Below are 16,573 nucleotides of genomic sequence, written 5' to 3' on the forward strand. Positions count from 1 at the left end.
ACAAAAATTCAAGAACCTGAAAAAGGTTCATGAAGAAACTGTTGAAGAGTGTGATAAGCTTGAGAAAGAATTTTGTGAACTTAAAGAAAATAATTTTATTCTTGAAAGAGAAAAATATTTTTCAACTAAGAAATGTTCAAAACTTGAGGAAACTCTTTCTAAAGCTCCACTTACTTCTGACACTATCATATATAAATATGATAAAATCTTTCAGAAATTTCTGAACAACAGCCTAGACAAAAGCAAAATGGCTTCTATGATCTATGGTGTAAGTCATAATAGAAAAAAATGAATTGGTTATGACTCTGATGACGATGATCAGAAACCTACTATAGAAAACAAACCAAAATCTCCTTTTTCTTACCATTATACACCTGCACAAACACAAAACTTCAGTAACGCTAGAAAACCCAAAGTTTTTAGAAACTCTGGGAGAACTAATACTAAAAGATCCAAAATATTATGGGTATCAAAATATAAAATAGTGTATGTTGCAGATATCCTATGCAGCAGAGTTAAAACACCAGTCATGGTACCTGGACTCTGGATGCTCGCGAAACATGACAGGAAGAAAGCATATGTTCCAAGACCTGGAACTTAAAGATGTTGGTTCGTAGGCTTTGGAGGAAATCATAAAGTAAGAATCAGACGACCTGGAACAGTTGATCTGGAGATCACACATGCAGGTTCCGATGAAAAGACAAATGGTCCCGAAGAAGCTGAAAGAGTAACTTCAGAAGCACCTGAATGCACAATCAATTAGAAAAGACAAAGAAATAGGCAGAATGTTTTTGAAGAACTGATTCTGGGAAACAAGGATGGACCTGTCAGAACAAGATCAACATTCAAAGTCTCGGAAGAAACACTTATGTGACTAGTATCTCTGATAGAGCCAACATCCTATGAAGAAGCTCTTCAAGATAAAGAATGGATTATGGCAATGAAATAAAAACTTGATCATTTTTCCAAAAATGATGTTTGGGATCTTGTACCAAGACCCAAGGGAACCCATGTGATTGGAACTAAATGGGTATACAGAAATAAGATAAATGAAAAAGGTGAAGTTGTCAGAAACAAAGCACGGTGTCGCATCCGCGAAAAACAACCGGCGGGCTAAAACAAAACAAACAGAGCCGCCACCGTGCGTCATTTATCCCAAAAGAGGGAAAGGAAACGCTCGAAGTAAACCTGGAAAAGACATGGTCTCGCGACCAAAGAGAGATGGGATCGGGAGTCGGTTATGCGAAGGGAAGGTATTAGCACCCCTACGCATCCGTCGTACTCGACGGGATCCACGCTCAAAAGGAAAGAAAAAAGGTTACTAAACTGCTCACAAACAAAGCACACACACACACTAGAAACAACACAGGTGGGATAAGAGGGGAAAGGGCTCGCTAGGATATCGCATCCTATGCCTACGTATCTCATCTGGAATGAGAATCAGAGCTACCGTAGTTCGGCTCACGCGCGCCGAAACAAAACACACGCTCAGACGCTGAGACGTCAAAACAAACACACAAACAGGAAAACATGGAAACCGAATGCCAATCGCTGGACTTACATCAGACTCCGAACCAAACAAACCCACACTGGAAACCAAATGCCAATTGCTGGACTTATATCGGACTCCAAGCACACAGCAAACACCGATAGGATACGGACAGCCAATCGCTGGTCTTACATCCATATCCTAACACACAAGAAGGAAATCAAACAAACAGGTTACTAAGGAGTCTGGCACTCGAGCCTAGCAACTGTCGAGCAAACACACACAAAAAGAAAAAGGGTGCCCGGAGAGATCTCGTACGACCTCCTGCCTACGTACCTCATCTGGTATGAGGATCAGAGCAACGTAGTTCCCCTGAATAGGGGAGAAACTTTCTCCTAACCAGAGACTGGGAAATGACCAACTAGAAGGGAGACTGACTCGAGCCTAATAGTTATCATGCATTCCACAATGGTCCTAGGTTGAGTTTTCTATCTAACTTGCACAGGCAGCAAGCTATCCTAAACAGGAAAAGCAAAGCATACAAGCACAATAAACAATCATACACACAATTAGCACACACTATATACAGACAAAGTGGGCTCACACAAGGGTTAGGCTGCACAAGCAAGCCAACTGTATCAGGGTGATGTTAGCTCTTAACCCTAACATTGAGAGTTAGGGTGAAGCAGATGAAATGGGAAGTGAGGGGTGTGCCTCACAGCTCTTATCCCTGGCCTGGGAGAGCTTCAGACAATAGAAAGTGTGGGTTCAGAAAGTTGGAACCCTTCTACACTTATGACTGACTCAACATAGATCTTGGGTTAATATCCACAATGCATCAACACAAGGTGTGTGAGCAAAGGGATGACTCAACTGAATAGCAGGAGATGGATTGCACATCTCTTTTATCTGCCAATTGCCTTATCAAAGGACTTTTCCTGCTTGGCACAAAAATAAACATACACAAGCATTGCCTCTTAAGGAGGACTTCAGACAGGTGCCTGCCCAAGTAACAGGACAGGTCTTCCAGACTACATGAAGTCAGTGAGTTATACCTCAATTGGTTAAGCAACCAAGCAACAGCAAAAGCAAGTTCAAAGAACTTAAGCAACTAAAGTACCTGAAAATAATCTAACTCAGTCAGTATACAACTCAAAAAGTCAAACAGACAGTCCAATAGTCAACAGTTAACTGTACAAACAGACAAACATCAATGCATCAAGGCAAAGCACAAGCTCAACTCAAAGGAGCTAATCCACCTACAAAACAACTCAATGTTAATCAACATCAATCAAATAAGCAACTCAAGCAATGTGAACCAATTCCCTTATAGCCATATGCTTCTTAACCTGCAAACCAAGCTCAAACATGAGAAGCAAACCACTAGGACAAGGCCTAGGGTCAAAGAGGGAGAAATAATTCAAAACAGAACATGAAAACTGACAATAATCAAACTCAATCAATTAAGAACAATATCCAAGTGGTCTCATGTCCATATCATCAACCAAATTTATTTCACAAGTCCCATAAGGCAAAGCATGCAAGTTCAAAGCTCATTGAAGCAAACAGAATGAACCAATCCACATCAACTCCAAAATGACTCAATAAATCTCAATAAAAATCATGGCTAAACAGAACACATAACATGATCATCATACCAAAAATCAAGTCATTTGGACAAGTGGAAGCATGGCAAATAAATTCCATAAGGCAAGGCAAGCACAAACAAGCTCAATTAGGGCACAATTTCATACATCAACTTCACACAAGCCTAAAACAGAATCTAAACATGATAAATGTCTCAAACCAAAGCCACAATAAACTTAAAAGTGTCTAGAATCAATGTGCAAAATTTCAAGTTCATATGATAAACATCAAGCATTTCAAAAATCATCTAAATTCATGATTATCCAAAAGTCCAAACATTACCAATCAGAAAGGAAAATCCCAAACAAATCAGAAATGAATCTAAAAATTCCATAAAAATTCACAAGCAATCCTAACATCCAGAAGTAGCATCATGCAAAAATTCACATCAATTGGCATTTGAATGGCATGGTAAAGAAATTCCTCAAGTCAAGCAAGCAAAGGTGTGACACACATTGTCACACCTACATTAACCAGATCATAACTCAACAACCAGAAATGAGAAAAATGCAAACTCTATACCAAAATGACCATTAGGATGTCTATTTTAAGCACACAAAATTTCAAGAGCATAGGATCAAAACTCATCATTTCATGAAGCAAATGGCAAGGCAGGTACAAGAAAGCATACATATGAACAATCCCTAAGCCAAAATAAATTCCAACCGTGCACAATTTCTGGAAAAAATCTCATAAAATACTAGAGATCATGAGGAACATCATGCAAAAAATCCCAGGTCAATTGGATTAATAATCATGGAGATATGATTTTTGAAATGGAGAAAAAATTAAAAATCACATGGAAGCATGTACATGAACATGGATGAAATAATGGAATGAAAATGCAAAGCAATATTTGGAACAGCCAGAGCCAGGAATCGAACTGGCTGCGCTTTTGAATTGAAGCGCCCTTAAGTGAAACGCACCGTTTCACTTAAGGCTATGTGGCAAAGGCGAGCAACCTGGACCAACCAATGCGCCACGCTGGATATAGCTGGACCAATGCATGAAGGAAAAACACGAAACACATGCATATTGGCGCTGGACGGATCAAACATATTTCTGGAAAAAAACCCTAGGATCTTCAACAGCCTTCATACGTGTTCATCATCTCAAGAACACTTTTGATCAGAAATTCATAAAACCTATACCATTGGAATCATCTTTCAGTGTACAACACGAATCTAAGCTTGGATTAACCTAATTCTCATTATATCACAGGATTCGATCAAAAGAAAGTTCATGCCTCAAACTTAGATTCAACATATCTCGCTCAGTTCTTGATGAAATTCCACGATACAAAGCTCAGTGCACTCTACATTCAAAGATCTACCACATGCATATCCTAATTTCAAGAATTGTTACATTCGAAATCTGACCTTAATTGGAGTGCAGAAACGAAATTGCAGCTTTCAAGCTTTGTAAGGTCCAAACAGATGTTCTTCAGCTCTTGTACAATGGAATGGATGAAGATTTAGAGGTTAAGCATGCACGATTTGGCTTGAATCTTCAACTGCCATTGATGAACCAAACTTCAACAGTTCCAAAAACAGCTCGAAAATGATGGATTCTTGCTTCCTACACACTCAATTATGCTTGTAGATCAAGGATTGATCAAGAACAAAGCAAGGTTTATGCAGATTTTTTGATGAAAAAGTGAGAGGAAAAATTGTGAAGATTTTGGAAACTAGATCTAGATATGAGAATTATGCAATGTTAACCACATTTTCTGTTATGATTTGCAATATATATGGTCTGCTAATCAAACTCTTAATCCCAATTAAGCCAAATGCAAGTGATTAATGAAAATGAAGGTGTAATGCCAAATTTGAACCATGCACCTCATGCATGCATGCCAAAGCTACAGTGCACGTTTCATGAGCTTACTTCAATTGAAATATGGTTTGGAGGCAAATGCAAGTGGTAGCAAGTGAATACAATGCTTATTTTTCAAATTGTAATTTTCCCTCCAAATTTCAAATGAAAAATGCCAAAATTTTGTAATGGAAATGCATGGTTCATGATGCATGAATTGGATAGTACACATCAAAACAAGAACGTTGCAAAAAGAACCACTTCATTTGGCCTTTTGGTTCAAAAGTTATGCACTTGTGAAGTTCAAATTTGCTTGACAATGATTGATCCATAATTTCTCAACCACACATGGGAAATTCATGTTCTTGGACTTTTTGGAAATGGGAGAACAAGATCTACAACTTTCATGTTGGACAAAATTTCATTTGAAGCATTTTTGGTCATGTAAACTTGAGGAGAAAACCTTTCCAGTTTTGGCAAATTTGAATTACAAGTCACTTTCTATTTTTGGAAAGTTTTGTCCTGACTTTATTTTCTTCAATGTTGATGTTTGAAATGCCAAATGGAACTTGTTTGAACATGAAGGAAGTGTTTCTAACACTCTCCCACCTCCAAATCCATCAGTTGAATGCACAGTTGACTTTGGTTGACTTTTTCAGTTGATAGATGACTTGGCCATGCACAGATGAATTTGAGCCTCAATCTCCTGATGAAATGGCTCCAAAATGAAACCCTAACTTTCACAAGCTCAATAAAACCATATGATGATCCCCATCTCCATTAAAGACCCCAACTCCTTGACAAGCCCTGACTGGCATAATGCAACTGATTAGGGTTAACCAGAGGTCAAAACCCTAATCCCAAGGAACCTGATCAAGCACAATGAATCTCTTGGTGATGATAAGGCCAATGATGATGATGATGTACCATTTCAACCAAGATAATGATCAATCTCCCTGAAGAACCAAGAAACCCTAATTGAAGCACAAACCCTCAGATGGCTAGTGATCAATTCAATGAAACCCTCAGGCTTGAATCTTTTAACCTCTTCATCTTCTGAGCAAGACTTAGGAGGATGAATTGCTCAATGCTTCCACATGATATGCAAATATGCAATGACTAATGCCCTAAAAGAGGAAATGCAATATGCTAAGCTAGTCCCAAGAGAGGAGGGCAAATTTTGAGGTGTTACACACGGTTGGTGGCATAAGGTTATAGTCAACAAGAAGAGATTGACTATAATGAAACCTTTACTTCAGTCGCGAGGTTAGAATCTATTAGTTTCCTTGTATCTTTTATTGTAAATTATTCCATTAAATTATATCAAATGGACGTCAAAAGCGCGTTTCTGAATGGTTACATTTCTGAAGAAGTGTATGTCCATCAACCTCCTGACTTTTAAAATTCAAAACTTCCATAACATGTTTTCAAACTTAAGAAATCTCTTTACAATCTGAAATAAGCTCCCAGAGCTTGGTATGAAAGACTTAGTTCATTTCTTCTAGAAACTGATTTTATCATAGGCAAAGTGGACTCCACTCTCTTCTGCAAAAACATCAAAAATGATCTTATGATTTGTCAAATTTATGTTGATGATATAATATTTGGTTCTACTAACCCCTCTGTTTGACAAGAATTTTCTGAGTTAATGCAGGTAGAATTTGAAATGAGCTTAATGCAAGAACTAAAGTTCTTTCTGGGCATTCAAATAAACTAAACATCAGAAGCCACGTATGTCTATTAAAGAAAATACATAAACGATCTTCTGAAGAAATTTGACATGTCATAAAGCAAGCCATCCAAGACTCTCATGCATCCTACTTGCATTATGGAGAAGGAAAATGTGAGTCAAAAGGTCTGTCAGAAACTCTATCGTGGTATGATAGGCTCTTTCCTTTATCTGATTGCTTCTCGTCCTGATATATCATTTAATGTATGTTTGTATGCTAGATTTCAGTCAGATCCAAGGGAATCTCACTTAACTGATGTTAAGAGAATCCTTAGGTATTTGAAAGGAACACCTAACTTCGACTTGATGTATAAGAAAACATAAGAGTACAAGATTTTTGGGTATTGTGATGCAGATTACGCTGGAGATAGGTTAAAACGTAAAAGCACATCTGGGAACTGTCAGTTTCTGGGAGGAAATCTCATCTCATGGGAAAGCAAAAGACAATCAACCATTGCATTGTCAACTGCAAAAGTAGAGTACATCTCAGCATCACTTTGTAGCACTCAGATGCTATGGATGAAGAATCAACTTGAGGACTTTCAGATCTATCAGAGTAACATTCCTATCTTTTCCGATAATACTGCTGCTTTTTCTTTAAGTAAGAATCCGATTTTATATTCCAGAGTGAAGCACATAGAAATTAAACACCATTTTATTATAGATTATGTTCAGAAAGGGACAATTATTTTAAAATTTATAGATATAGACCATCAATAGGCTGATATCTTTATAAAACCCTTAATTGAAGATAGATTTCAAGTCATTCTGAAAAATTTAAATACGGCAGATTGCCCAGAATGACTCTGAACTTGTGCTTCTCATCTCTAAAGTAAAATTAGATTTTGACTCAACCTTATGATGTTTATCTGATTCTAATTCTTATATTTCTACAAGTTAAAAGATATCCCTATCAAAAACCTCTCTAGTCATAAGCCTTTTGATATTCTTAACTCCAGAAACATCAACACGTGGTCCCTTAAACACGTGGCTCTGGATCTTCTAGACACATGTCTAGATCAGAACTTAAGCGACAAACTGTTGAGATCCTATCGAGCAGTGTGCAAGTATTAAGATTAGACACCCATCATTAGTTACATTTACTTCTTCTCACGTTTGTCAAAACTCAGTTTTAGCAATAATAAAATTTTCTATTCCCTCTCAACTAACACTGTCGTTTGTGCATTATTTGAACTTGTGTTTATATACTCCCACGACTACCATATTCACACTTTCACTACTTACAACTTACACAAACCCAAAAACCTCTAACCTTATATGCAACTTCTCTTCATCTCCTTCACAACAACATCATGAATCCTCAATAACAATAAGTCTTTGAATTCTCTCAATAGATGAACGTCACTGAGAAACAAGTTGAATCCCCTCTACAAGCTGCATCCACTGTTGCTACTCCAACAACAACTTCCTATCAAGAACCCCATGTTCTTGATCGTCCTCCCCACATAAAAATTTCAACTCCCTTTGAACAACTTGAGCTTCTTTGTGAGTTACTGGTGGATTTTGATAACCTCAAGGAAAATGGCATGGATTTAACACTAGAACTGAAGAATAAAGGTGGCTCACTTACTTCAACCGTCTCTATGGCCCCATCTACACAAACCTGGTGAAGGAATTATGGAGATTTGCTGACTGCGATTATCAATATATTGTGTCTCACGTTATGGGAATCAAGATGGTTATCGCCGAGAAATCCATAGTTGTGCTCTTGAATATGGAAAAGGTTGGGGGAAGAAGAATTTACAACATAAACCCTAGGGCTAAGTACATGTCACATGAAGTTATCCCCACCATCTTCTCTCAGAACCCAAAAGGGAAAACATCAAAGAATCAAAAGCTTTAGAAGCATTTGAGAGTGTGGCTCAAGATCATTCTGGGATGCATTCACCGTCGTCCTTCATCCAACTCCTCTGATTACGTCAACACAGATCAAAAGTGCATTCTTTATTTTCTACATAAAGGTCTGAAGCTGAACCTTCCTTCTCTCCTCTTTAAATGTCTTAGAGATTCTGTCAGAGACACAAGGAACAACATGAAGCCAAGGAACTACATCCCTCTGGGCAGATTAATCTAAAATGTTCTGATTGAGAGTGGTCTGGTGGATCACCTTATCTCTCTGAATCTAATGGAAGACATCACTGTGGACGTGAGGAAACCTCTCAAAGGGAGGAATTTGAAGAGCGAGGGTATGATTGACAAGGTCAAAGTCAAACCCACCTGAATTACCTCTTGGGCAGCTCTGAAGGACCAGAGAGAGAGAGAGAGAGAGAGAGAGAGAGAGAGAGAGAGAGAGAGCGAATAAGGTGTATCTCTTCTCAAAGATTGATCCTCAAGAAGTCATTGCTTGTTACTTGAAAGATATAGAAGCTCAAGGCTTCAACATCTCTGGTTTCAGCTTGGACTGGCTCCTAGATCAGCCTCCTAACTTCCTGAAGAGAAAGAGGGAACCTTCTCAGAAGAAGAAGAAGAAGAAGAATCTCAAGCTGGGAGAGTCTTCAGTAACTCAGAAGAAGCCAATGCCTCTAAGTTCTTCAGCACCTTCAAGTAAGTCACCTATCTCAGAAGCTCCACTTCCTTCTGGTTCTAAGCAACTTGCCTCATCACTCCCTCTACCACCCTCACACTCTAAACCACTGTTAATACTTCATCCACCTCACTTTCCACACATACTATAGCTCCCAAAGCAAAATCCAAATCTAAACACCCAACAACCTCACTCCCTTCCTCATCTGAACCAACACCTTCCATACCAATCCTTTCTGAACCAAACCCATCTGAACCCTTAACCTCTGACCCCATCATATTTTCACCTCCATTACCTCTATTCAACCTCCACACAACATTCATCCCCCTCTCTAAAGCCATTATGTTCAATGAACCTTTATCATCATCCCTCTCCTCTAACCCCAGTTCCCCTCCTTATTATGATCTTACTTCTAACACTAAACATTCTGGTTTAGATAACCCTGACCCAACCTCCCCAAACCATGAAGAACTTCAGGCCACAACTGACTCTGAAAAGACTCAGTCTGTACCAGAACCCTCTAAAACCATACCTGAACCATCTGAACAAATTCCAGAACCCTCTGAACCCATTCCCGAACCTTCTGAACCTGACCTCACTATACCTACCTTTGATGAGTAACTAGACAAGTTCTTAGAGATTTATACTTCCAGATTCAAGAAGCTCTCTGTTGAATCCAACGTTAGTGACAATCCTTCTGAAGTAAGGACTCACTGGAACATGTTCATCAGATGGATGCCTTCTTAAAGACTGCTTATCTGAACAAGTCATAAATGAGTTTATCAGAGGTACTGAGGAGAAGCTGGAGGCTCGTATGGAAAAGGAAGCTTTTAAGAAGGCAGAAAGGGAAGCTACTGCCAAGAAGGCAGCTGAGAAAGCCGCTGCAGAAGCTGCAACCAGAGAGCAAGCTGAAGCTAAAGCAGCATTGGCCACTGAAGCTGCTCAAAAAGCTGCTGAAGATGCTGAGAAGACAACTGAGGTTGCTCTGACTCAAGGAGAGTCATCAACAAATGACCTTGCTCATCTAGTCATCAAGATTTTGGAAGAGCTGCAGAAGGAACAATAATTGGTCAGAGCCAGACTCGACAAACATGACTAAATCAACTCCAGCATTCAAAGTCTGTTAGCTGAGCTACTTTAGAGGATGCCTCATCCACCAAACCCTTAGACACTATAGGATTTCTTTGTATTTTTTTCTATGTGTTTTTGGCTCTAATGTTTTGCTTCTCTTGCTTCTTTTCTTCTGTACTATGTAAAAATTTTCTCTTATCAATGAATTTCTGAATTATTTACTTTTTGAGTCTAACAAAAAAGGGGAGAATTAAATAGAAGTCTTTTGATGAATTAATTTATCTAACTCTCAGAAATGCACTGCTTATATTCTGACATAAAATTATTACGAGTCTAAGTCATTTTTCAGGATATATCTGAACCAAGGGAACCTAAATCTTTATCTGAGAAACTACTAAATCAAGTCAAGCAACCTAAGAAAATCTGGTAAGAAATGCTCTACCACAGAAACCCATATCTGATACTAAATATCTTAAAAAAAATTCCAAGTATCAGACATAGGGGGAGATTGCTAATCTCAGGGGGAGTCACTTTCTATTTGACTCTGATTATTTTCAATTTAGTATCTCTGAAAGTACTTATTGTTTCATCAAAATTCTAAGTTTTATCATCATAAAAAAGGGAGATATTGTTAGAACAAGATTTTGATTCTGCAATACATCTCTAAGTTTTGATGATAACAAAGAATGAAACAATTTGATACCCTAATAATTTTTCTTAAGTGTGCAGGATTCTAAGTTAAAATGATTATGATGAAATGAATATCGGGAATTTTTATTAGTCCAGAAACGCTAATCAAACACAAAGAGAAATCAGATATGACTCTGAACAAAATACATATGAAAAGCAATCTACTAAAGAATCTGACTCTGTAGTTCAAGCTCTGATTCTGAAGACTCTGCGAGAAGATATCCGGAGACTCTGACTCTGAAGACTCTGATCATGCTCACTTTGACACATGCTCAGAAACATGCCATCAGATATCACATGATCAGAAACTTAGGCTGGAAGTATAAAAATTGTAGTATAATTCCTTTTAAGGAAACAATTGATTATGTTCCAAGATTGATAGGAAAATGACAAGAAATTTACTACCTTTAACTCCAACAGTTGGCACGAAATCTCTATTGATTTCCCCAAACGATATCATCTCAAGTGCTATATAAATGACTCCTTATAATTTGCTGAATACACTACTTTGACACAACTTTGATACAACAACATTCTCATACTCGAAATATTTTCACCTTCATTGTTGTAAGAAATAAGTTCCATACAAGAGTTGTTGCTCAATATTGTGTGGTTGTCTCTTCTTGTTCTTAAAGTGTGTTTATACTGCTTATCTAGAAGCATCTAAGTGAAACACTTGTAATTCTTAAATTTGGTTGTAATTTCTCAAGTGACTTGTTTAGGTCTGTAGACTTGAGAGGGCTAAAAGATTGTTAAACTCTTAGACGAATTTTGTAATCTATTGAGATTAGTGGACTAAGTCCTTATTGAAGGTGAAATCAGCTTGGCCGAGTGGACTGGAGTAGCTTTGAATTTCAAGCGAACCAAGATATATTCTTTGTGTTGTTAGTTCTTATTTTGTGTGTGTGGTGTTGCAAAAAGTTTTTAATTCTTGTGAAAACAATTCAAACCCCCCTTTCTTGTTTTTCTCCACCTTCAAAACATAATAGTATCCAGAGGTGGTTCTCTGGAATTTAACCGATAAGATCACCTTAGAGAAAAAAAAAAAAGTAAAATATACAAGTGAAATAACATGGTTAACAATCTCATTTTTGAAAAATAATACATAAACTCTAATTTTTTTCTTCAAACTAGGAACCTCAAACTCTCCCCATACCATCTCATTAAGTCTTCAAATCACCTATTGTCTACGCCTTACTGAACTACTAATGATAATATACTTAACTTCCATACAACCACTTCACAAGGCCCTTGAAAATGACTTACGATTGTTCTAAGCTTAACTATATGAGGTATACCATGGAATCCTATTTTAATTTGAGATTGTTGGTTAACTTAATACTTATATTTTAGATAATTGAATGTGAGGATAATTCAAGAATCTAAATCTATCTAACATATGAACAAAAGGGAGCCTAATAATTAGAATTACCTTTACAAGTCTCTTTTGGGTTCGTAATAATGTGTTCGCCATCATAAATTGGATACACATTCTATTTTGATAAGATTATAGATATATTATCTCCGCAAGAGGTGACTAACTTATCATGTATTACTCCTTCAGCCGTATAAACAAAAAATCCACTTAACTATGATGATCCTTTATTCTCACTTAGCCTTTATTCAACGTCTAATAATATATATATATATATATATATATATATATATATATATATATATATATATATATATATATATATATATATATATATATATATATATATATATATATATATATATATATATATATATATATATATATATATATATATATATATATATATATATATATATATATATATATATATATATATATATATATATATATATATATATATCCTCACTTAATAAAAAGAGTACAACAAAACAATTGAGAATAGTTTTTACTTTAATTTTTTTATTTAGTTTCATTAACATATTGAAAAAGGAAGAAGAAAATTAAACCAAATAACATTTTGATTTAAAACGAAATCCTTTATCATATTTTTTATAAATCAAACGCAAAATCTGATATGACCTTAAAAGTCGTATGAATATTCAATTTTTTGATTTTTGATTGGTTTTCGATTTAAATCTATTTTTTTTTTTGCATGTGGTAGATTTCGATTCCAAATTTAACCAATTGAACCGACCTGATTATCGTATTTTCAACTATCAATACATTAAAAAAAAAAAAATAGTGTTCCACTTTTCAATTTTATACAAAACACTTAGTAGTTAATTTAAACATTACAACATCAGAATATATATACAAGCAACCATCACTTGACTATGTTCAGCTCATCTAAATATAATACATAATACATATATGTCATTCATTAATATAAAATGATAATATTAGTATTGTTAGTCGGATACTTTGTCCTCAATTTAATCTGAACCTTACGATTGTGAGTGAATTTCTGATAGTTATTATAATTTTATTTACCAACCAAAATATTACAATAAAAATGATAATATGTATAATAAATTAACTGTAATTTATAATAAAAATTATACACGGGACATGTATTTGTAATTAAATAGTTAGCATCTTTTAACAGTATCAAAGAATGACTATATTATATTAACGATTATTTATACTTTTTCAATCTATTTTTTTTTCATAAACAATCATATGTGTTGGTGCAAAGGTAGAATAAAAGATGAATATTCTATTAAGAGAATGACGGCTACAAAACATGATAAAAGTTACAATGATTGTCACCCTATTTATAAGCTAAAACTAGGGTTACTAGAATATAATAAAATACTAAAATACCCTCTAACAAACTTAGGGGCTAAGAAAATAGTAAAACTAATAAATATGAATTACTTCTAATACCATCCCTTAATTCATATTCCATCAAAACTTGTAACACCAATTCCATCCCTTAATCTGAGGAATTGATCAGTCTTGATAGCTTTCGTCAGAACATCTGCCAACTGTTTCTGAGTGTTGCAGTGTACAACTTCTAACACTCCCCTCTGAACTTGATGTCTCAGAAAATGATACTTGGTCTCAATGTGCTTGCTTCTCCCATGCAACACTGGGTTTCTAGCAAGATTGATTGCAGACTTGTTGTCAATCATCAGCTTCAGAGGTTTGTTTACTTTAATCTTCAGATCCTGCAATAGATTCAGAATCCACACAGCTTGGCATGCAGTAACAGCACCTGCAATGTATTCAGCTTCACAAGTTGACAATGCCACAACAGGTTGCTTCTTGGAACACCAAGAAATGGGACCTCCCAGAAATTTGAATAAGTACCCAGACGTACTTCTTCTGTCAACTCTGTCTCCACACCAATCAGAATCTGAATAACTCAGAAGTTCTGACTCATCCTTTCTTCCAGAAGGAAATAATACTCCATACTTCAGAGTTCCCTTGATATACCTCAGAATCCTGACAGCAGCTTGGTAATGGGACCACTTAGGTTTACTCATGAACCTACTAACCATCCCAATTGAATAGCAAATATCAGGTCTGGTATTGCACAAATACCTCAGAGAACCAACCAACTGTTTGAAGGTTGTAGCATCCACATCCTTTCCATCAGAGTCAGAATCCAGTTTCTGATTTGTATCAGAAGGTGTGACAGCAATCTTACAATTCTCCAGTTCAAATCTCTTCAGAAGTTCTAATTCATACTTGAGCTGATGCAAAATAATACCTTTCTCAGAGTATCTGAATTCCATCCCTAGAAAGTATGTCATTTTGCCTAGATCAGTCATTTCGAATTCATTCATCAGAACTTTCTTGAACTTGGCTATCTCCTGTTCAGAACTTCCAGTCAGTAGTATATCATCAACATATAAACATACCAGAGTCATATTTCCTTCAGAAGTATGCTGAACATAGACACCGTACTCCATCTCACATTTCTGAAAGCCTTGCCTCTTGAAAAATGAATCAATCTTCAGATTCCAAGCTCTGGGCGCTTGTTTCAATCCATATAGAGCTTTGTATAATCTGTACACTATCCCTTCCTAATTCTTTTTCACAAATCCAGGAGGTTGTGACACGTAAACTTCTTCTTCTAATGGACCGTTCAGAAATGCAGATTTTACATCTAAATGCATCAGAGGCCAATTCCTGTTAGCAGCTATTGCAATCACCATTCTGATTGTTTCATGTCTTGCTACAGGTGCAAACACTTCAGAGTAATCCAGCCCAGGTTTCTGTAGAAATCCTCTGGCTACCAACCTTGCTTTATGTTTGCCAATTGAACCATCTGGCTTTAACTTCTGTTTGAAAACCCATCTGACGCTGATGGCTTTCTTGTCTTTTGGAAGTTCTGTCAGCTTCCAAGTCTTGTTTCTCTCTATAGCATCAAGTTCTTCTTTCATGGCCTTCAACCAGAGCTTCTGCTTAAGAGCCTCTTCTGTACTTATGGGTTCAGAGTCTACTAACATGGCACACTGAATAACTTCTCCTTCAGAGTCTACTTCAGTGTCTTGCAGCATGTCAAATTCTGCATATCTTCTGGGGATGTTTCTGATTCTTTGTGGTCTCTGAACTTGTTCAGAGTCTTGAGCTTTAGAGTTTCTAGCTTCAGATGGTTGACTTCCTCCAGAGCTTTGACCATCTTCAGAGGCTGGCATATTTCCAGAGTCTGAATTGCCACCAGAATCTGGATTACCATCAGAGTCTGGGTCATCAGAGTCTGGATCATCAGAGTTTGGATCATCAGAGTCACCTTCATCTTCTGAGTCTTCTCCAGAGTCAGAATCACTATCAGAATCAACGTCAGAGTTTACTCCAACTTCAGAAATTCTTAATTCTGACCTTTCTTCAGAAGTTCTAACATCAGAATCAGATTGAGACTTATCCCAATTCCAAACTTCTGATTCCTTCACAATCACATCTCTGCTGAATTCAATTTTGTTGGTTTCTGGACAATAGAGCTTGTATGCACCTGTACTGTGGTACCCTATCAGAATCATCACTTTACTTCTATCATCCAGCTTCTGTCTTCTGGCTTCTGGAACATGTTTATAGCAAACAGAACCAAACACCTTCAGATGACTAACACTTTGCTTATCTCCAGTCCACTTCTGTATTGGAACTATTTCCTTCAACTTCTTCGTAGGACATCGGTTGAGTACATACGTTGCAGTGGCAACAGCTTCTCCCCAGAGCTTCTGAGGAAGCTTCTTCTCCTTTAGCATGCTTCTTACCATATCAAGCAAAGTGCGGTTTCTCCTTTCAGCAAGACCATTGTGTTGAGGGGTATAAGGAGCAGTAACCTCATGCTCAATTCCATTCTCCTCACAAAACTTCTGGAACTCTTTGGAGTTATACTCACCTCCACCGTCAGTTCTAAGAATCTTCAACTTCTGACCACTCTGATTCTCAGCCTTCATTCTGAACTTCTTGAATTCATCAAACACCTCGTGTTTAAACTTAATAAGGGATACCCATGTCATTCTTGTGAATTCATCAACAAATAACACAAAGTATTTATTCTCTCCAATCGATGCTACTGGAAATGGACCACACACATCAGAATGTACAACTCCCAAGGCATGTTTTGCTCTTGGAGCAGTTTCTGACGCAAATGGCAATCGTGGTTGTTTTCCTTCCATACAAACTTTGCATGACTTT

At 36.8% G+C, this 16,573-nt stretch overlaps 1 protein-coding gene across 1 annotated transcript; it reads left to right on the forward strand.

Moving 5' to 3' along the window:
- Positions 1-9,567: 9,567 nt before the first annotated feature.
- Positions 9,568-10,291, forward strand: LOC127096292 (major latex allergen Hev b 5-like). The gene is made up of 2 exons (XM_051034881.1): positions 9,568-9,842; positions 10,012-10,291. The coding sequence occupies exons 1-2, from the start codon at positions 9,568-9,570 to the stop codon at positions 10,289-10,291; spliced, it is 555 nt and encodes a 184-aa protein (XP_050890838.1).
- The last annotated feature ends 6,282 nt before the right edge of the window (positions 10,292-16,573 follow it).

The sequence above is a fragment of the Lathyrus oleraceus genome, chromosome 1, assembly GCF_024323335.1.
Source record: "Lathyrus oleraceus cultivar Zhongwan6 chromosome 1, CAAS_Psat_ZW6_1.0, whole genome shotgun sequence".
Taxonomy (NCBI): Eukaryota; Viridiplantae; Streptophyta; class Magnoliopsida; order Fabales; family Fabaceae; genus Lathyrus; species Lathyrus oleraceus.

Excerpts from the sequence above, each read along its gene's own strand:
- LOC127096292 (XM_051034881.1), top strand. The coding sequence starts at position 9,568 with ATGTTCAATGAACCTTTATCATCATCCCTCTCCTCTAACCCCAGTTCC. Across the intron at positions 9,843-10,011 it reads ACTATACCTACCTTTGATGA|AGGTACTGAGGAGAAGCTGG; the intron begins GTAACTAGACAA and ends TGAGTTTATCAG.